General features: G+C 61.0%; 1 protein-coding gene across 3 annotated transcripts in view; it reads left to right on the top strand.

Annotated features, from left to right (window-relative positions):
• Positions 1-19,588, top strand: part of TRPM2 (transient receptor potential cation channel subfamily M member 2) — a 47,652-nt gene that overhangs the window by 24,981 nt on the left and 3,083 nt on the right. For all 3 annotated transcript variants that reach the window (XM_036351867.1, XM_036351865.1, XM_036351864.1), the window contains exons 13-31: positions 222-359; positions 1,580-1,709; positions 1,913-2,058; positions 2,847-2,959; positions 4,077-4,290; positions 4,922-5,040; positions 5,486-5,618; positions 6,069-6,240; positions 9,793-9,976; positions 11,973-12,154; positions 12,389-12,521; positions 14,723-14,810; positions 15,233-15,320; positions 15,483-15,640; positions 16,330-16,406; positions 16,686-16,787; positions 17,641-17,727; positions 18,231-18,336; positions 19,098-19,199. In XM_036351867.1, coding sequence (XP_036207760.1) covers positions 222-359; positions 1,580-1,709; positions 1,913-2,058; positions 2,847-2,959; positions 4,077-4,290; positions 4,922-5,040; positions 5,486-5,618; positions 6,069-6,240; positions 9,793-9,976; positions 11,973-12,154; positions 12,389-12,521; positions 14,723-14,810; positions 15,233-15,320; positions 15,483-15,640; positions 16,330-16,406; positions 16,686-16,787; positions 17,641-17,727; positions 18,231-18,336; positions 19,098-19,199 — 2,472 coding nt within the window. The remainder of the gene's footprint in view (positions 1-221; positions 360-1,579; positions 1,710-1,912; positions 2,059-2,846; positions 2,960-4,076; positions 4,291-4,921; positions 5,041-5,485; positions 5,619-6,068; positions 6,241-9,792; positions 9,977-11,972; positions 12,155-12,388; positions 12,522-14,722; positions 14,811-15,232; positions 15,321-15,482; positions 15,641-16,329; positions 16,407-16,685; positions 16,788-17,640; positions 17,728-18,230; positions 18,337-19,097; positions 19,200-19,588) is intronic.

Here is a 19,588-nt window from a genome sequence, read left to right as displayed (position 1 = left end):
GCAGGAGCCACTGGTATCCCACTTTCTGGATGTTTCTACGTGTGTCCAGAGTGATGGGCTTATAACCCCGTGTTCAGGGTGCTGTTGAAAACGCAGGTCGCAGGGCTCGTCCCCCGGGGACAGAGGTTGAGAAGATGTGCGCCGCGCTCAGGGCCTTCACCCCTGGGGAGCCTGATGCTCGGGGGACCGCGGCAGGGGCTCTGACTGTCCACCGCTCACAGGTGCAGGGCGTGAGCCTCCGGTCCCTCTACAAACGCTCATCAGGCCAGGTCGCCTTCACCATGGACCCGGTCCGCGATCTTCTCATTTGGGCCATCGTGCAGAACCGCCGGGAGCTGGCAGAAATCATTTGGGCTCAGGTAACCAGACATGTGGCTGTGAGTGGGCCAGTGACAGGGAGCCTGGCCGGCGAGCCCAGCACTGACAGCAGGTGGGGTGGCCAGAGCCGTGGAGGGAGGGCAGTGGGCGTCACAACACCTGGAGGGACTCGGGGTGTCCAGTGTTGAGAACAGAGGGTTTAGCTCTAGGCAAGGAAATAATTGGTTAAAAGGCAAGACACACAAACTCCTGCAGGTCTATGCAGGGAGGAGGCTGGCCAGCAAGAGCCATCCTCCGTGGCCCCCGTGGGTTCTGGGGGTCAGCGTCTGAGCTGTGGCCGTTCCGTTCAGAGGCTGCAGGGCGGGATCTGTCCCGGTAGGACAGATCCATTGGCTGTTGCGTCTCTCCATTGGCTGTTGGGGATCCCAAGGAGACCATCTGTTGTGTGGTTGGGAGCAGGCCCTGGTGCCCCTGCCTGAGCCTGGCTCCAGCTGATTCTCCTCTTTAGGGGAAGGTAAAATTTAATAAGTGTTTCTCAGAGAGGCCCCTGTTTTTAGGGATTTCCAAATTGCTCTCGAGGAGTTAACTCTCTCCCCCGTTGTCACCAGCAGCGTGGCATTGGTGGTGGTCCTGGGAGGCTTGTCCTCTCCCGGGGGGCAGGGTGGTCAGTGCTGGGCTGGGCCGGGCCTGACTGTGGCCTCAGGTGCTCCGTGGGGCTTGCGGGTGGAAGGCCAAACGCAGACTCCCAGGCTCTGACACCAGCCCTCATGCTGGGCCGGTGCTGCCCGTAGACCCAGCACCCCCTTGAGATGTTCTCAGTCGCCCTCTGGGCCTGGGCCTGGCGGTACCACTGAGGCAGGGAGCCCTGAGCCCGGACGGAGACCTGCAGGGCCTGGTCCTGTTTCTCCCCATTGGTGTTCTGGCCCTCAGCACCACACCCGGGGTTGACCAGATGCCCTGGGAACCTGTGCCTCCCGCCAGCAGTGCTGGGCTGGCGCCCTGTGTCCAGTCTGTGTTTGGGTGGGTAGGTGGCTGCCTGGCAAGAAGACCACTTCCACTGGCCAGTGCAGGAGGCTGGGCCTCAGAAACGGTATCTGTGTTGATGTGGGTGATCCAGATGGTCTATAAGGAGAGGGGCCACAGCAGGCAACGCCCAGGGGCCCCTGCTGCCCCAGGGTCTCTGCTTTCATCACCCCGGGCAGTGTGCCTGTGGGGCCCTGGCTGGACCCCACGGGCCCTGACGGTGGCTCCCCTGGCCCAGAGCCAGGACTGCATCGCAGCGGCCTTGGCCTGCAGCAAGATCCTCAAGGAGCTCTCCAAGGAGGAGGAGGACACGGACAGCTCCGAGGAGATGCTGGCCCTCGCCGACCAGTACGAGCTCAGAGCCATCGGTGAGTCAAGGGCCTGGCCTCCTGCTCGCTCAGCACCTGAGTCGCCCTGGGGTCCTCGTCCCGGGTCCCAGCCCCTCAGTGTCACTCTGTGTCACCCCGAGGTCCCTGCCCAGATTTCAGCTCCACTCCTGTCCCGCCTGTGCCATCCAGAGGGGGTGCTTTGTGGGGGCCCTGCTGCTGTGACAGGGTCCCCCTCTCCGCAGGCGTCTTCACTGAGTGCTACCGGAAGGACGAGGAGAGAGCACAGAAACTGCTCACCCGGGTGTCAGAGGCCTGGGGCAAGACCACCTGCCTGCAGCTGGCCCTGGAGGCCAAGGACATGAAGTTTGTGTCCCACGGGGGCATCCAGGTGACCGGAGGGGGGCCGGCTCCCAGAAGTAGCCGCCCTGGTGCTGGCGTGGAGAGGCGGCCTCCGCTCAGTAGAGGGCGCACGTGTTCACCAGGCTCAGGTCCCTTGGGACCAGGGATGGTGCCCGACCCCGGAGGATCCCCCCCCCCCCCCCCCTCCCCGTTTATGGGGAAGGAAACTGATGCTAAATGAGAGGCGGGAGGCGAGTCACCTCCACACAGGGTGTTCCTACCTGGAACACTGACCCCCTCGTGACCCCAGGGGCCAGGCGTCAGTCCCCCACCTGGGGCCTCGGGAGAGGGCAGAGAGCCATGAGCAGGGAGAGTTTGGCAAGTGCCTTCAGAACACCAGCGTTTCCTTGAGCATCGCTTTGTGCTGTCACCATGTCCGGGGAGCATTATCATGCCCGGTGCTGTGCTGGGGCCTGGGAAGACAGTGGGGAGGAGTCCTGTCCCTTCGCCCCCCCCTCCCCCGCCGCCTCCACACAGTGCTCAGAGGGGCCAGCTGTTGAGAGCTGGGAGGATGGGCCCTGAGCCAGAAGCCAGGGTATGGGCCCCCTTTCTCTGCCCTTACCTCTGGGAGAGCCCAGCCTGGCCCACCTGGAGCCGCTCCTCAGCCGGCAGGTGGCAGACCTGCCCTGTGCCACCCACTGAATCTTGTGGTTGGAGGGGCCCAGAGGGCACTGTGTTGGAGCAAGTGGACTCCCCCTCAAGGGTGGGGCACAGGGAGCCCCAGGTCAGGATGGGGTGAGGGGCCCACTGTCCTGAAGCTGGGCCCTCTGTCCACAGGCCTTCCTGACCAAGGTGTGGTGGGGCCAGCTCTCCGTGGACAACGGGCTCTGGCGGGTGATCCTGTGCATGCTGGCCTTCCCGCTGCTCACCACCGGCCTCATCTCCTTCAGGTGCCACCCGGCTGCGGGGTTGGGGAGTGCAGGGCTGCGGGGCTGCGGGGCTGCGGGGCTGGGGGCTGCGGGGCTGCAGGGCTGCGGGGCTGTGGGCTGCAGGGCTGTGGGGCTGTGGGCTGCAGGGCTGTGGGATGCAGGGCTGCAGGGCTGTGGGGCTGGGGGCTGCAGGGCTGCGGGGCTGGGGGCTGCAGGGCTGTGGGCTGCAGGGCTGCGGGGCTGGGGGCTGCAGGGCTGTGGGGCTGGGGGCTGCAGGGCTGCGGGGCTGGGGGCTGCAGGGCTGTGGGCTGCAGGGCTTCGGGGCTGGGGGCTGCGGGGCTGCGGGGCTGGGGGCTGCGGGGCTGGGGGCTGCAGGGCTGCGGGCTTGTGGAGCTACAGGATGCGGGGCTGCAGGGCCGCGGGTGATCCCAAATGCCCTCACCAGGGGCAAGTTGCATGTATTCTCAGGGCTGTGACTGGATCCTAGGTGGTGGGGATGCATTCAGACAGGAGGCAGAGGGAAGGGCCTCACCTGTGCCTGAACACCTGCTGTCCCTGAGCACCCACCTGCCCTGGGCACCCACCTGCCCTGGGCACTCACCTGCCTGATCACCCACCTACCCTGAGCACCCACCTGCCCTGAGCACCCACCTGCCTTGGGCACCCATCTGTCCTGGGCACCCACCTGCCCTGGGCACCCATCTGTTTTGGGCACCCACCTGCCCTGGGCACCCATCTGTCCTGGGCACCCACCTGCCCTGAGCACCCACCTGCTCTGGGCGACCATCTGTCCTGGGCACCCACCTGCCCTGAGCACCCACCTGCTCTGGGCACCCATCTGTCCTGGGCACCCACCTGCCCTGAGCACCTGCCTGCCCTGGGCACCCACCTGCCCTGAGTGGCTGAGGACCTGCTACAGCTCCGGGAACCAGGCTCCAGGCTCTGTTGGGGTCCTTGCTCTTCGGGGAGTCTGGTGGGGCCTCTGCTGTAGCTGTGTGTGCTGGGCTATAGGTCCGTGTCCGCCCTTCCCTGCCACATGGTGTGCGCACATGCAGGGACTCCCTGAGCACGTGGGCCTGGGCCAGGGTGGCTCAGGTCCTCAGGCTGCCAGCCCCTCACGGCCTCGCTGTCGCCGCAGGGACAGGAGGCTGCAGGCGGTGCGGGGCCTGGCCCGGGTCCGCGCCTTCTTCAACGCGCCCGTGGTCATCTTCCACCTGAACATCCTGTCCTACTTCTCCTTCCTCTGCCTCTTCGCCTACGTGCTCATGGTGGACTTCCAGCCCTCGCCCTCCTGGTGCGAGCGCCTCATCTACCTCTGGCTCTTCTCCCTGGTCTGCGAGGAGCTGCGGCAGGTGCGTCCACCCCTCCCTCGCCGTCCTCGGGGCTGGGGGGGTGTCTCCCTGCCCACTGGTCCCCTCCCACCTGCCACGGCCACTGTCTCACGTGGCCCTTGAGCCACGTTGCTCACACTGTAAACGTCGCCACCTGTCAGGACCTGAGCAATGGAAGGAGGTGCGGGCGACGTGGTGCTGCCGCCCTGTGTGCCAGCCTCCCTTCTGCCCTCCTCTCTTCACGGCCTCCTGCAGCCAGACCTTCCCAGGAGGGGCCAGGCTCACAGGGGCCGCCCCACAACCGAGGGCACACCCTTCTCCCCCAGTCAGTCCGGTGGTCCGGTGGACCTGGTTGTTCCCATGGGGCTGCCTGCCCCACCCTGCAGCTGCCTGGGTCTGGGGCCCGGCACCCAGAGGAGGGTGTGGGGACCCCTGCCAGGCTCTCATGGTCACTCCAGGGTCTCCCCCTCTTGGAGCTGCACCTGGAGTGCTCAGTGGCACCTCCTGCCCAGGCCCCTCTCCTGCTGCTCCTGACCCAGGGCGCTGGGAATCCGCCCCTCCCCAGTAGCCTCGCTCTCCGGAGGGAGCGAGCAGTTCAGTTTGGGGGCGATGGGAGGGCGGCAGCCAGGCCCCCATCGCGACCCTCTCGCAGCTCCTCTACGACCCTGACGAGTGCGGGCTGGTGAAGATGGCGCTCCTGTACTTCAGCGACTTCTGGAACAAGCTGGACATCGCGGCCATCCTGCTCTTCACAGCCGGCCTGACGCTCCGGTGAGCGGCCTCTCCCCCAGGCGCCCGCCACAGGGGTGGGCTCGAGCCTGGACCAGAGCCGGCCGCCCTCGGGGGCTTAGCTGCCTCTGAAGGAGTCTGTCGTCTGTCCAGGGGGCGACCCTGCCCACCTGGGGATGGCTGCCACGTGCACGGTCCCCTTTCTCCGTGAAGCTGAGGGACCCCGCCAGGCTCCTGTCCCGGGGTGCCTGCACAGCCTGGCTACCTGCCCGGGGCTGGGCTTCTAGATCTTTCTGGAGAATAAGCGCCACACCCCACGGGAGACTCGGTCCCCTGAGCTCACACCCGGTTTTTAGCACTTCAGGGCCCAGGAGTCGCTAGAGCCCTTTGCCTCCAGGGCCCACACAGGGGCACGGGCAGGTGAGAGGGCGGCTGGGGACAGGCTGTGGGAGCAGCAGGCTGAGGTCCCTGACTCTGCCCTGGCCAGGCTGATCCCGGGATTGCTGTACCCCGGACGCATTGTCCTCTCTCTGGACTTCATCATGTTCTGCCTCCGGCTGATGCACATATTTACCATCAGTAAGACGCTGGGGCCCAAGATAATCATCGTGAAGCGGATGGTAAGGAGATGAGGGGCCTGATGCCAGTTGCAAGTGAGGCGTACCAGGGCTTAAGCATACATACACCCAGCGCCCCACATCCCTGCTTGGCCCTGGGCTCTCACCTTCTGGCACACCTGTCTCAGGTCTTTACCTGTATATCACCTCTTCCAGGCAGTCCTCCCTGATTGCCACAGCACATTCCTGATCCCTGTTACAGCTCCTATTGATCCCCTCTGTGGGTCACAGTCACATCCAACCCCTCCTACACACTGGGGTGTGCTCAGGACCCCATTAGCACATGGCAGCAGTCCCCCAGGGCCGTGTCCCCGGAGCGCCTGCAGGGTGGGTGTCGGCTACTTCTCCCTCCACTGCAGGGTTCACAGACAGGCATGGAGGGTGGGGTCTGCCTGCTGTCAGGGAGAGCAAGGCGTGTGTGGGGCTGCAGCCAGTGCCGCCTTGTCTCTGCAGATGAAGGATGTCTTCTTCTTCCTCTTCCTGTTGGCCGTGTGGGTGGTGTCCTTCGGGGTGGCCAAGCAGGCCATCCTCATCCACAATGAGAGCCGGGTGGACTGGATCTTCCGGGGGGTCGTGTACCAGTCGTACCTCACCATCTTCGGGCAGATGCCGGCCTATATCGACGGTAAGACGAGGTCCTGACAATGGTGGGAAAGGAGCCCCCATGCCAGCAGGGGTCCTGGGAGGAGGGGAGGGCGGGTATTCCCCTCCTGCCCAGTACTGCTCCTGGGTGGGAGCTCCCGGGGTTCCACTGGGGAAAGAACGGGCAGGTGCATACACTGCCCAGCCGAGCGGGGAAGGCACCAGCCGGGGTGGGGATGGGTGCTGAGCTGCACCTCCAAGCTTCAGCTGAGATCCGGGCGGACCGAGGGCGTGGCCTGGGGCACTGGGCATCGGTGCCACCCCCTCCCCAGCATTAGTGCCATCGTATTCCTTCTCTTCCACCCCAGTCAGAAATAACTTCCTCCCTCCCAGGTGGAAAGAGCACTTTTTGTATACTGAGTTTTTCCTTTATTTACTAATTTTAGAATCTAAAATGTAGGATCTAGTTTTACATTTGCAAATACCCACTTACCTTTAGAATCTGATTTAACGTTTGCATCACCCCAAAAAGACACCCACACAAGTTAGCAGTCACTCCCCATTCCCTCCTCTGCTCAGCCATGGGGAACCTTCTTTTCATCTCTGTAGAGGGTTTTTGTGGACATTGTATGTAAATTGGATAACGTGACATGTAGTCTTTTGTGTCTTGCAGAATGTTTCCAGGATTCGTTCATATCCTAGCCTGTGTTAGTATTTCACTCCTTTTTCGTGGCTAAATAATATTCCATTGTGTGGCTAGACCACGTTTTGTTTCTCCCTACGTGGGTGAGCATTAGAGTTGTTTCCCCTCTTTGGCTACTAGGAACAGCGTCGCTATGAACAGTTATGTATGAGTTTTTGTGTTGACATATGTTTTTATTTCTCCTGGATATATACCTACCAGCAAAACTGCTGGGTTAATGGTAACTCCGCGAGAAACTGCCAAACTATCCCAGGCGCCTGCGCCGTTTTTATCCTGCCAGCCGTGCTCGAGGCGCCGTGTCTCCGCCTCTTCGTTGACACTCGTCACTGGCCGGCTTCTTGTGTCCCAGCAGCTCTGGTGGGTGTGAAGTGTGTCTCGCTGTGGCTTTGGTGTGCATTTCCCTGATGGCCGATGATGTTGAGCACCTCTTCATGTACTTACAGGGCCATTTCTGTATCTTCTTTGGAGAAATACCTATTCCTAGCCTTTGCCCATTTTCCAAGTGGGTTGTCTTTTTATTAAGTTGTTAGAGTTCTTTACATACGGATACCACCCCATTCCATCGATCTGTAAGTCTGTCCTTGTGCCAGTATAACACTCTCTTGGTTTCTATAGCTTTACGTTAAGTTTAAAAATCAGGAAGCTTGAGTCTGCCCTTCAACTTTGTTCTTCTTTTTCAAGATTGTTTTGGCTTCTGGGTCCTTTGGATCCTTATGAATTTTTGGATCAGCTGATCAATTTCTAAAAAGAAAAAAAAAGGCATCTAGGGTTTGGATTGTGAACGTGGAATGTCTTTCCACTTAGGTCTATAATTTCTTTCAATACCATTTTGTAGTTTTCAGTGTATAAGTCGTTCTACTTTTATTAAATTTATTCCTAATGGTTTTATTTTTTTTCCATACTGTTGTAAATAGAATGGTTCTATTAATTTTGTTTTGGATTATTTGTTGCTCCTGTATAGAAATACACTATATTTTTGTATCCTGAAGTCTTGCCAAACTTTTTTATTAGCTCAAGTAGATTTTGTAATGGGTTGCTTGGGATTTTCTCTATAGAAGATCATGTCTTCTGCAAATAGAGATACTTTCATCTGTTCCTTTCCAATCTGGATGCCTTTTATTTCTTTTTTTGCCTACTTATCCTGCTACAATCACTGGTACAATGATGAGTATAAGTATTGAGAGCACATCTCTTTATCTTGTTCTGGATCTTAGGGGTGGGAAGCTTTCAGTTAAGTAGGATGTGGTGGGTTTCCTGTAAATGTCCTTTATCTGGTTGAAGAAGTTCCCTTCTATTCCTGGTTTCTTGAGTGTTTTTATTATGAAAGGATGTTAGATTTTGTCAAATGCCTTTCCCGCATCTATTGAAATGTTACTATATTCATTGATTTTTAGATGTCAACCAACTCAAGGTTCCTGGGATACATCTCACTGCGTCATGGTGTATATTCTCTTTACATGCTGCTGGGCTCCGCTTCCTAGCATGTTGTTGAGGGGTTTTGCATCTATATTCACAAAGAGTATTGGTCTGTAGTTTCCTTGTCATGTTTTGTCTTCTTTTGGTATCGGGAGATGCTGGCCTCATAGAGTGACTTAGGACTCCAGATTCATTCCCTTCCTTCTTATATTTTGGAAAAGTTTGTGAAAGATTTACTTTAATTCTTCTTTCAACATTTGGTAGACTTTACCAGTGAAGCCATCTGGGCCTGAATTTTTTTGTGTGTTAAGTTTTAAAATTACAAATTCAATCTTGTTACTTGTTGTAGGCCTATTTGTATTTTCTGTTTCTTCTTCAGTTGGTAGTTTATGTCTTTCTAGGAATATGTCCATTTTTCTAAGTTACCTAATTTGTTAGCATACAATTTTTTGTAGTATGTCTTTATGGTTCTCTTTATTTTTGTAACATTAGTAGTGATGTCCTCTCTTCATTTATGATTTTAGTAATCTGAGCCATTCCCCCCCCCTTTGATCAGTATAGATAAAATCAGTATAGATAAAGGGTTGTGATTTTGTCGCTCATTTTCAAGAACCAGATTTTGGTTTTGTTCATTTTCCTTGTTTTTAAAATATATATTTTATTTTGTTTGTTTGCATCCTGACCTTTTTTACTTACTTCTGCTTGCTTCGGATTTAGTTTGCTTTTCTCTTTTTAGTTCACTGAGGTGGAAGGTTACGTTATTATTTTGAGCTCTTCTTTTTATATAGATATTTATAACTATTATAGTGAGTTTCTATCTCAGAAAATTAGTAACACTTTCAAAAATATACTTGATTACAAAAAAACAGTGCATATTCATTATTGAAAATTTTTTAAAATTCAAGCTAAGTACAAAGAAAAATGTGGTCCCTAATCCACATCCCAGAGCTAACCACTGTTAACGACTTTGTGTGCTTCCTTAGATATTTTTCATGCACAACTGAAATTTGAGTTTTATGGAATGTCCTCTTCTCTACCAGCGTGGCACTGCATCTGGCTGTGACCACCTGCTGCCAGTCCATGGCCTCTGCAGCCGTGTTTTCTCATCCTCCTTCTCTTTTCACTAGTTGTTAATTTTCTCCTTTTGAATCCTCTCCACCGCATGGGGCTCTCCAGGCTGGGACCCGTGTGTTAGCAATGACGGTGCCCTCCCGGAGCCAGCCTTGCCTGGGGCTGGGAGATGCTGGTGGGGAGGGCTGGTCCTGCGCAGGGTCTTGTGCCAGCCTGCAGAGGAGGCCGGCTCGGGGGGCTTCCCTTGGCAGCCACACATCCTGCCCCCAGGGGATGCCTGGGTGCAGACGGACGCCTCTCTTTGGGGCTGAGCCGCCCGCTGCGGTCACCCCGATGTGCAGGTGCCCAGGCCTGTGCCTGCACAGTTTAGCATACAATTTGTTCCCTGTCCCCACCCCATGCCAGGCGTGAACTTCAGCCTGGACCAGTGCAGCCCCAATGGCACCGACCCCTACAAGCCCAAGTGCCCTGAGAGCGACGCCACCCGGCACCGGCCCATCTTCCCCGAGTGGCTGACGGTCATCCTGCTCTGCCTGTACCTGCTCTTCACGAACATTCTGCTGCTCAACCTGCTCATCGCCATGTTCAAGTGAGTGCCGCTGGGGCTCGCCCAGCCAGCTCACTGCCCCCGCCCCCCGCCGTCACTGCCATCAGTGCTGATGGACCCTGAGCTGGGACCCAGGGCACAACACTGAGGTGCCCCGTTCAACCCAGGCTGGACTGTGCCAGCCACTCTCCCTGGCCACTGTCTGGGGCCCTGCTGTCTGTCCGGGGCACTGCTGTCTGTCCGGGGCCCTGCTCTGTGTCCGGGGCCCTGCTGTCTGTCCAGGGCCCTGCTGTCTGTCCGGGGCCCTGCTGTCTGTCCGGGGCACTGCTGTCTGTCCGGGGCCCTGCTGTCTGTCCGGGACCCTGCTGTCTGTCCGGGGCACTGCTGTCTGTCCGGGGCAGTGCTGTCGGTCCGGGGCCCTGCTGTCTGTCCGGGGCACTGCTGTCTGTCCGGGGCCCTGCTGTCTGTCCGGGGCCCTGCTGTCTGTCCGGGGCACTGCTGTCTGTCCGGGGCCCTGCTGTCTGTCCGGGACCCTGCTGTCTGTCCGGGGCCCTGCTGTCTGTCCGGGGCACTGCTGTCTGTCCGGGGCCCTGCTGTCTGTCCGGGGCACTGCTGTCTGTCCGGGGCCCTGCTGTCTGTCCGGGGCCCTGCTGTCTGTCCGGGGCACTGCTGTCTGTCCGGGGCCCTGCTGTCTGTCCGGGGCACTGCTGTCTGTCCGGGGCCCTGCTGTCTGTCCGGGGCCCTGCTGTCTGTCCGGGGCACTGCTGTCTGTCCGGGGCCCTGCTGTCTGTCCGGGACCCTGCTGTCTGTCCGGGGCCCTGCTGTCTGTCCGGGGCCCTGCTGTCTGTCCGGGGCACTGCTGTCTGTCCGGGGCCCTGCTGTCTGTCCGGGACCCTGCTGTCTGTCCGGGGCACTGCTGTCTGTCCGGGGCAGTGCTGTCGGTCCGGGGCCCTGCTGTCTGTCCGGGGCCCTGCTGTCTGTCTGGGGCACTGCTGTCTGTCCGGGGCACTGCTGTCTGTCTGGGGCACTGCTGTCTGTCCGGGCCCTGCTGTGTGTCCGGGGCACTGCTATTGGGGACCAGTGGTCTGGTCATTCAGCTGTGAGCCAGGCTGCGGGAGGACATGGTGGCTGGGGGCCGGCAAAGGCTCACTCCTCCCTGTGCCTGGGGTCAGGGGGCTGTAGGGGGTGGACTCCAGGTTCATGGTCAAGGAATTGCTGGGCGTCTCACAGAGAAGTCACCTCCCCGAGGGGCCGGGCACAGCCACATGCGGGGGCAGCGGGATTCGCACGCAGGTGCTCGCGCAGTCTCGGTGCCCTGGGAGAAAGCACTGTTCCGCAGGGTGTTTGGTGCATGAAGTAAGGTCCCGAGGGGGGAAGCTTTTGGCGCAGGCCTCCCACTGTGCAGAGGAGGGACGCTGGGCGGGCGGCGGCTGTCGGAGGCCGTCCGGGTGGAGGAGTGCGTGTCAGCACAAGTGACAGTGCTGCTCCCGGGACTGGGCCCTGGCTTGGTCAGGCCCCTTCCTCTTCCCCTTCGTCAGCCAACTTGCTGAGGTTGTCACTTCTGATTTGCTGTGACAGACCCTGAACATGTGCTGGGACTCGATACGAGCCCCTAGGGGACCAGTGGGCGGGGCTCAGCCCGTAGCACGGAAAGCAGGTGCCTTTCTGAGTCAGCGGGTCTGCCTGTTGCAGACACCGTCCCTTCGTTTGTCGGACTGAACCGATACACTCCTTTGAGAGTTCAACACCATGACAGGGTCCCCCTCCCACGATGTCCGCTTGCTTTTATCACCAACGAGGCGCACACACCATGATCCTGGTGTTCTTTCCTGCTCCCCTGGCCTCGCAGGCAGCTCGGAATTCTCCGTCCGGCTGCTCGGCTGTCTCTTTCTGCCCCTCGAGTCACCCTGGGAGGTGTGTGTCTGTTCAGGGGCCGTCACCGGCCCCCGGGGCAGTGAGATGGCGTGTGCTTGTTCTTGCCTCGTTGCCCTGCATCTGGTCATTCTCTGCAACTGGCGTGCTCCTTGCCTCCCGCCAGCTACACGTTCCAGCAGGTCCAGGAGCACACGGACCAGATCTGGAAGTTCCAGCGCCACGACCTGATCGAGGAGTACCAGGGCCGGCCCCCGGCCCCGCCCCCCTTCATCCTCCTCAGCCACCTGCATCTCTTCATCAAGAGGGTCATCCTGAAGATCCCGGCCAAGCGGCACAAGCAGCTCAGTGAGCCGCCCTCCGCCTCCCAGAGTGTCTGTCCTCGCGGGTCTTGGGGCCACATGTGGGCTTGGGGTGGCTATGGTGACTCCTTCTAGATGAGTCCTAGGAGCTTGGGAAGAACACAGACCATGCAGGGCACTGAGCTCCCAGCAGGCCCCTCGGGGTGGGCGTGGCTCAGGTGCAGGACCCTGGGAGGACCTGGGAGGGGGCTGGAGCCCCTCATGCATCCTCCCCACGCAGAGAACAAGCTGGAGAAGAACGAGGAGGCCGCGCTCCTGTCCTGGGAGATCTACCTGAAGGAGAACTACCTGCAGAACCAGCAGTACCAGCAGAAGCAGAGGACGGAGCAGAAGATCCATGACATTAGCAACAGGTACGGGAGGCCATTCGGTTCTGAGACATACCAGGGACATGGTCCTCCTGGGGGAGGCCCAGCAACTGGTCACCTGGAACGGGAAACCTCAGTGCCATGGCCTGAGCAATTCTCCCAGCTGACCCACAGCCCTCCCTCTGGGTCTTGGGAAGGCCACTGTGTGTGTGGAGCTGACCCTGAAAGGCCGGGGTGGGGTGGGGTGGGCTGGAGGAGGGACAGGTGGGCCCGCAGGAGGCCATCTGGAGGCCTGGAGGGTGGACAGTGAGCGCGCTGGCACGCTGCCAAGTCGCAGTTCCCATAGGGCCTCGGTAGCCCGCCCGACTCTCAGGCCCACTCAGCACATCTCAGTTCCTGCTCAGCTCTTCCCACCCCACTTGCTTCCAGGGTGCGAGGTCCGTGTTGGGGGAGAAGTCTGTCACTCCCTCTCTCCACCCGCCCTCAGCCCTGTGGGCACCAGAGGGCCTGGCTGCCTGGGACACGATGTGGAAGAGTTTGGTCCTGCTGCTTGTGTGTGTCTCGCTGTGGGCCAGGAGGAGGGGGCACGGGGACAGGTAGTCATGGCAGCTCCTGGCCCTGGCACAGTGGTTCCCACAGGCCGAAGAGAGGGCGTTCTGAGGAGCATGCCCCCCGACCTCTCCTTAGAGACGGGCAGCTGCCTTTCTCCATCTCTTGGCTCATCTGTGAAATGGTGACAGTGACAGTATCCATCGCCTGGAGTCACCTCCAGAACATGGGAGCACGTGTGACATGTGAGCACTTCCTGGGCTAGAGACGCCAGCACACACTGGCTGTGTGTGGCTTTATGTCACCGTTGCACAGGAGTGATGGTGATGGTGCCCCTTCATGGGCATCTTCTCTCCCTGAGGCGGGCGAGGGATTCCAGGCCCAGAGGCAGCTTGGCACCCGGGCTGAGCCGGCCCCGCTGCACCCACACCTCAGGGCGTACCTTGGTGGTGGGGACAGTTCCTGTTTGTCACAGGGACTGAGTCACAGCCAGCCAATCGCATGCTGTCGCCTTCCCTCCAGTAGCCAGGTCGCACACTCACAAGGCTGGCCAGGATAGGGCGTGGAGTACTCACGTGGCTTTTTAGAAATTAATCAACACGTAGCGAGGGCGCAAGTTAACTGCCGGGCCCTCAGTGAGGTAATTGTCTCCCCTTTCTCGCGATAGCCTTTCCCAGTGGGCTGCAGCCCGGCTCAGTGTGCGGTGGCTACTAAAAGGGTTGCCCATGTTATTAAAGAAGAACAATGTAGGGCTGGCACCGAAGGAGACAGGAAGTGAAGACCCCTGGCCATCAACAGCCAGAGAGTCTGGGTGGACTGGGCGGTGGAATTATTTCACCCATAAACATAGCCAGCCAGAGTCGGGCGAGATTCCCACATTGTAGCAAAATAAGACAAAACCCAAGCAACCGTTCCCCAAATGACAGCACCGCCCAGCAGGAGCTTTGTTGCGTGTGACTTAGGTTCTGGAGCTCATGGCTGAGGTGAGGGGCTCAGGTATGTGTGCACCTCCCACCTGCATCTCTCGCCAGGATGCTCTGTGGGCCGTCAGAGTGGCAGTGAGAGCCTGAGGCATCTGCTGGCTAAGAGATCTCCCTCCTTGGGCCCCAGGCAGTCTATACAGAAATATCTGTACGAATAAAAGGGTAATGTGCTAATTAGACCTGGTGTCCTTCTGGTCAAAGCCACAGCAGCTCAGCGGCTGAGAGGCCCGGGGCTCAGTGAGCCATGAGCCCTAGCGGCTGCAAGGCCCAGGGCTCAGTGAACTGTGAGCCCCAGTGGATGCGAGGCCTGGGGCTCAGGCCTCGCAGCTGCAGCAGCCAACAGTGGCAGCAGCAGCAGGGTGATGGGGGCAGAGCCTTCCCCTGATCGGCCAGATTGTCTCCCGCAGAGGGAGGCCAGACTGTGGCTTAGGCCTGTTCCCTGTGGGGAGTGGGCCTAAGCCATCAGTAGGACATCCTCTGAGGGCTCCTGGACTGTGAGAGGGGGCAGGCTGGGCTGAGGGACCTCGCCCCAGTGCACGAATTTTCGTGCACTGGGCCTCTAATGTATATAAACACTTTCAAATTAAGAGGAAGATGCCTGAAATTAAGGCCGACAGAGCCCTGGCTGTTGACTCGGATGAGGCAGCCACGGCAAGCTGGCCCCGTGCTACCTCACCGTCCAGGCCCGCCAGGCTGAGCTGTGCACTCTTCCAGGGTGGACACCATGGTGGACCTGCTGGAAATGGACCGACTGAAGGGTTCAGGCTCCATGGAGCAGAGATTGGCCTCCCTGGAGAGGCAGGTGGGTTTTGGGCCGGGGCCTGCGTTTCTGGGGCACAGGTCCGACGGGCCTGGCTGGTTTGAGAATGAGCACCCTGGGAACAACCAAGATGAGGTGGGGAATGTGGGGCACCCGTTCCTCATGGGAAGAGGTGCCTTCGTTTTCCTCTGGAAAATTCCGCCCAGGTCCCCTGGCCGGGCTCCACACACTGTACTGCGAGCACCACCTAGGGGCCGGTCTGAGGAGTAAACCCTCGTCCCCTCCTCGGCCTCCTCCGACCTGTCCCCGGACCTGGGGGCTGTGGGCATCGCCCCAGCCCTGGCTGCCTCAGCCCTCCTGGCAGAGCTCTGCTGGCTTCCACGGCCGCCTGGGGAGCGCAGCCGTAGGGGTAGCCTGTGTGCGGGGCAGGTGCTGACCAGAGGCGGTCTGGGACTTTCTCGCAGGTGGCCCAGACGGCCAGAGCGCTGCACTGGGTCGTGAAGACCCTGAGGGACAGCGGCTTCAGCTCGGACGAGGGCGCCCCCTCCCTGGGTGAGTGGGTGGCTGTTCTTTTCAGCCTGGGGACTGTGGGGTGGAGAGGCACCGGGCAGGGCTCCTGCTGGGCCTGGAGGAAGGACCGTGGAGGGTCCCCGGCCTGTGGGCCAGATGCCCGAGCCGGGCCAGCTTTGCCCACGCTCGTGTGGCTGTCCCCAGCCTCCCAGCCGTCCTCGGAGGGGCAGGACCCGGAGCTGGACAGCAGGCAGAAGGCAGAGGACCTGGGCGACGCCCACCACGTGAACGCCCGGCACCTCCTCTACCCCAACTCCCCCATCGTGCGTTTCCCTGTGCCCAACGAGAAGGTGCCCTGGGAGGTGAGTGCTGTCCTGGCTGCACCCCCACCAGGCTCGGGGGCCGGGGTGCTGGGAGAGCTGTCCGGCCTGAACCCTCTGACCTGGCCGGGCATCAGGTGGGCTGGCCCACGCAGTTTCACAGGGACGTGCTGGACAGATGCGGACCCCGAGGCCCAGGTCCACACAGCTGGGGGTGGCGGGTCCACACAGCCTAGGGAGCCCCATGAGCCTCTGATCCACAGACAGCCGACCGCCCCTCACCTCTGGTCGCCCCACTTACCCGGGTCCCACTGTCCCCAGTGCATGGTCAGTGCCCCCTTTCCCGAGTGCCAGGTGAGCAGGAGCATCTGAGAGAGGGAACGAGAGGGAGACGTGGGTAATGGCATCCACCCCAACCTGCAGGCTTTGTCCCTGGCCCTCCCGGAACATTCCGGGCTGTTACCTCCATTGCCTTCTCTCTAGCCCTGCCTGTGGAAATCCTCACCTCTCAGGTCCAGCCAGACCCCTGCCTGACCTGGGAAGCCTCCCCTAGACACCAGTTCTGTCTCTGGCCCTGGGCCTGCCCAGCTCAGAGCTGCCGCGGGCACCTGGGGTGGTCTCAGGGTTGCGTGCTGTGTGCGCCTGGAGGAGCAGCCACCGCCACAGTCCTCTGGGTGCCTGGGCCTGCGCTGTGGACGGGTGACAGTCTGAGGGACCCCTGTTTTGTGCAGACAGAGTTTCTCATCTACGACCCCCCCTTTTACTCGGCTGAGAGGAAGGACAAGGACTTGGTGGACCCCGTGGGAAAGTGAGTGTGCTCTCCTCCCTCCCTCACACCCAGGGCCGGGGGTGGGGGTGGGGTGGGCCGGGAGATGTGGAGCAGGAGCCCACCCAGGGCGAGGGCCTGCTTCCTGCCGGCCGCTTTGCCCTCCCAGGGTCTGGGGACTTGCTGGGAGGGGCAGGGGGCTGGGGGCGCCTGTGGCCTGTGGGGCCTCCTGTCCTCTGCCTCTCAGGTGTGATCACCCAGCGCTCTGCCCTCCCTTCTCGCCCTCTCTGATCCGGGACCTGACTGCTTGTCCTCTCCCAGCGCCCTGGACCCTCTGTCCGGGATCACCTACAACGCCGTGGACGGGCCCACCGACCGCCGGAGCTTCCACGGCAGCTACGCGGTTCAGGACGGGTTCCCTCTGTGAGTGCGGCACTGTCCCCCCCACCCCCCGTCCCCCCCACGGTTCCCGGCCTCCCTGGGGCCTTTGGGGTGTTCCTTCTGGGGTCAGGTTTCCCCTCTTGGTGACTAGGCTGCAGCCCTTGGTGAAGGCTGGTGCATGCCAGCCAGGCTTCTGGGAGAAAGGGCCTCCTGCCTGGGGTGAGCAGGAGGAAGGGACCGGCTGGGGGCTGGGGGCCGTCAGAGTCCGAGGAGGACGACAGGTGGCTGGGGACGGGGGAGCCCCAAGGAGCAGGCGGAGCAGGGCCCGAGGGAGGAGGCAGTGGCGGCCTCAGCGAAATGCTCTGGAAAAGGTGTGCCAGGATCGAGAGGACAGGCTGGCCGCGGGGACGGGGACGGGGTCAGACCTGGGCGATGGGCTTTTCCCTCCTGTTCCAGTGGTGAATTCACATGAACCCACCCAGTGTCCAGCATTTGTTCTCTCTGAGAGGACCGGGCAGGGTGGAGGAGTTGGCCCTGGCCAGTGGGGACCCTCAGTCTCCGTGTCAGGGTCCTGGGCTCGGGGAGCAGGGACAAGCCATGTGCTCCCAGGCGGGGTCCACGCTGGTGACTCCTTCCTCTGGTGCCTGGCCCGGAACCCCCACTGCCCCTCCCCTCACACGTGTGGGTGGCACGATGGGTCAGTCCCGCCCTCGGGGCACAGGAAGGCCACTTGGACGCCTTATGCATCTGCAGTGGGACCAGACCTGTGCTCCCAAGAACACCCTTTTCTTTTCCAACTGACCCCCTGGTAACCTGAAGCCCCCGCCTCACCCCTTGGGGTCCCCACGGGCTGGTCCTCCCGGCGGCAGGCTGAGCAGACCCCTCTCCACCCCAGCAACCCCATGGGCCGCACTGGGCTACGAGGGCGCGGGGCCCTCTGCTGCTTCGGACCCAACCACACGCTGCAGCCTGTGGTCACTCGGTGAGTCCGCCAGTGATGAGGGCACCCACGCACCCCACGAGGGACTCACTTCCGGGCCCTTCCCATGCGCCCAGAGAGCCCCGAGGACAGCTCTCATTTGGTACATGCCTCACGGCATGACGCACCCCGAGACACAGGGCAGGAATGTCAGGGCCCCCTGGACCGCCCAGGCCCGTCCCCCATCCCCTCACAGCTCCCCTCATTTCTCTGTGGGTCCCCTCCCTGAGAGACCTGTGGGAGGAGGGACAAGGTGGCCAGGGCCCACTGCCACAGACGAACCGAAAATATGCAAAATGTGGCCCAGCCGGATCCCTAAAAAATATTCTCCAAAGGCTGGCCATGGCCGTGCTAGTCCTCCAGCGGCCATGGGAGTGGGGGCACACCCTGATGGTGCCGGACCGGAGCAGGTCCTCGGAGGACACAGGGCTGGGCCCCGGGAAGGCTGGGGGGCGGGGCTGGCACAGAGCCTGGGGAGGGCAGGTGTGAGCCCGGTCCCCCTGCAGGTGGAGGAGGAACCAGGACGGAGCCATTTGCTGGAGAAGCATCAAGAAAGTGCTGGAGGTGCTGGTGGTCAAGCACGACCTGGCAGAGCACTGGGCCTTGCCAGGGGTGAGCCACCAACTGCCCACGTGCCCCTTGCCACTCGTCCTTCATCCATCCGCCCGACTGAACGGCACCCACCTGTGGCCCCTGTCCCTGGTTCCTAATGACAAAGCCAGGGACTGGGCGGTGCTGCAGGTCTTTGGGCCCCAATCGATTCCAGGGCGCTGGGCGGCTCTAACCCTGCACCCCGAGCCCCATGGCTCCCACTTGAGGGAGCGTGGCTCTGAGCACCGGGCACGGGGGGTGTCTGCTGAGCCTGCACTGGTCCCGAAGTCCAAGGCAGAATGGACATGGCTGTGAGGGACTGTGACCAACAGGCAGGGTCCCCTAGGTGGGTGGGAACAGCGAGGGGTCGTGTCCATGGACAGGTGGCCTCGGGAGTGGCCGAGTTGCCGGGAGCCCAGCGTGGTGAGAGATGTGGTCTGAGGAATGCAAACAAACAATAAAAAACGGCCTCCCGATGGCGGCCGGGGGTGGAGGTCAGGGCGCTGGCGACCTTACAGGGAGCCGAGAGGCACCGGTGTCCGGCCTGCACTCCTCCAAGGCTGTGCCTGTGGCCTCACAGTCTGCTGTGGAGTGGGCTGACGTGGACAGTGGGCTCTGGGCAATGTCACTCTGGCCCCGAGACAGTCAGCCTGCCAGACGCTTGTCGGCCTGCGGCTCTGGGGGTCTGGCTGGCTGCCCGGCTGCCCATGCCGGGCAGGTGGCCAGTGGAGGTGGGTCCCCGGATGGCCTTGCGGACGAGCCTTGCCTCCCTCTCTGCTCAGGGCTCCCGGGAACCCGGAGAGACGCTGCCCCGGAAGCTGAAGCAGGTCCTCCAGAGAGAGTTCTGGCCTTCCTTCGAGAACCTGCTGCTGCAGGGCACGGAGGTAGGTGGCCTGTGTGTCCCGGGCCCCGCGGGGCGCTGGTGCTGAGGCTGCAGGATGAGCAGGGGACAGGGAGCCTGCTCCGGCCCCCATCTCCACGCTCCTGGAGGAAGGAGCTGGGACCAGGGGCCGGGCCGTGGCTGGGGGGCCCCTCGCCTCCCCTCTCTGTCCCCATTTCTTCTCTAAATTGATGGGGCTCGGCCTCTCCTTCCCACTCACCCTGGCCCTGTGCACAGCGGGCTCCCAGGGGCCCCTCAGCACTGGTGCCTCCCAGGGCAGAAGGGCTGGGGATGCTCGCCAAGCCCCGTCGGGAACGTGCAGCTGAGTTCTCACACACGTCAGGCCTGTTTGCCTTATTGAATCATTTCTTTTTATTTTTAAATGTATTTTTA

Source organism: Myotis myotis, unplaced genomic scaffold (assembly GCF_014108235.1).
Source record: "Myotis myotis isolate mMyoMyo1 unplaced genomic scaffold, mMyoMyo1.p scaffold_m19_p_2, whole genome shotgun sequence".
NCBI lineage: Eukaryota > Metazoa > Chordata > Mammalia > Chiroptera > Vespertilionidae > Myotis > Myotis myotis.
This window is presented reverse-complemented; position numbering and strand designations above follow the sequence as displayed.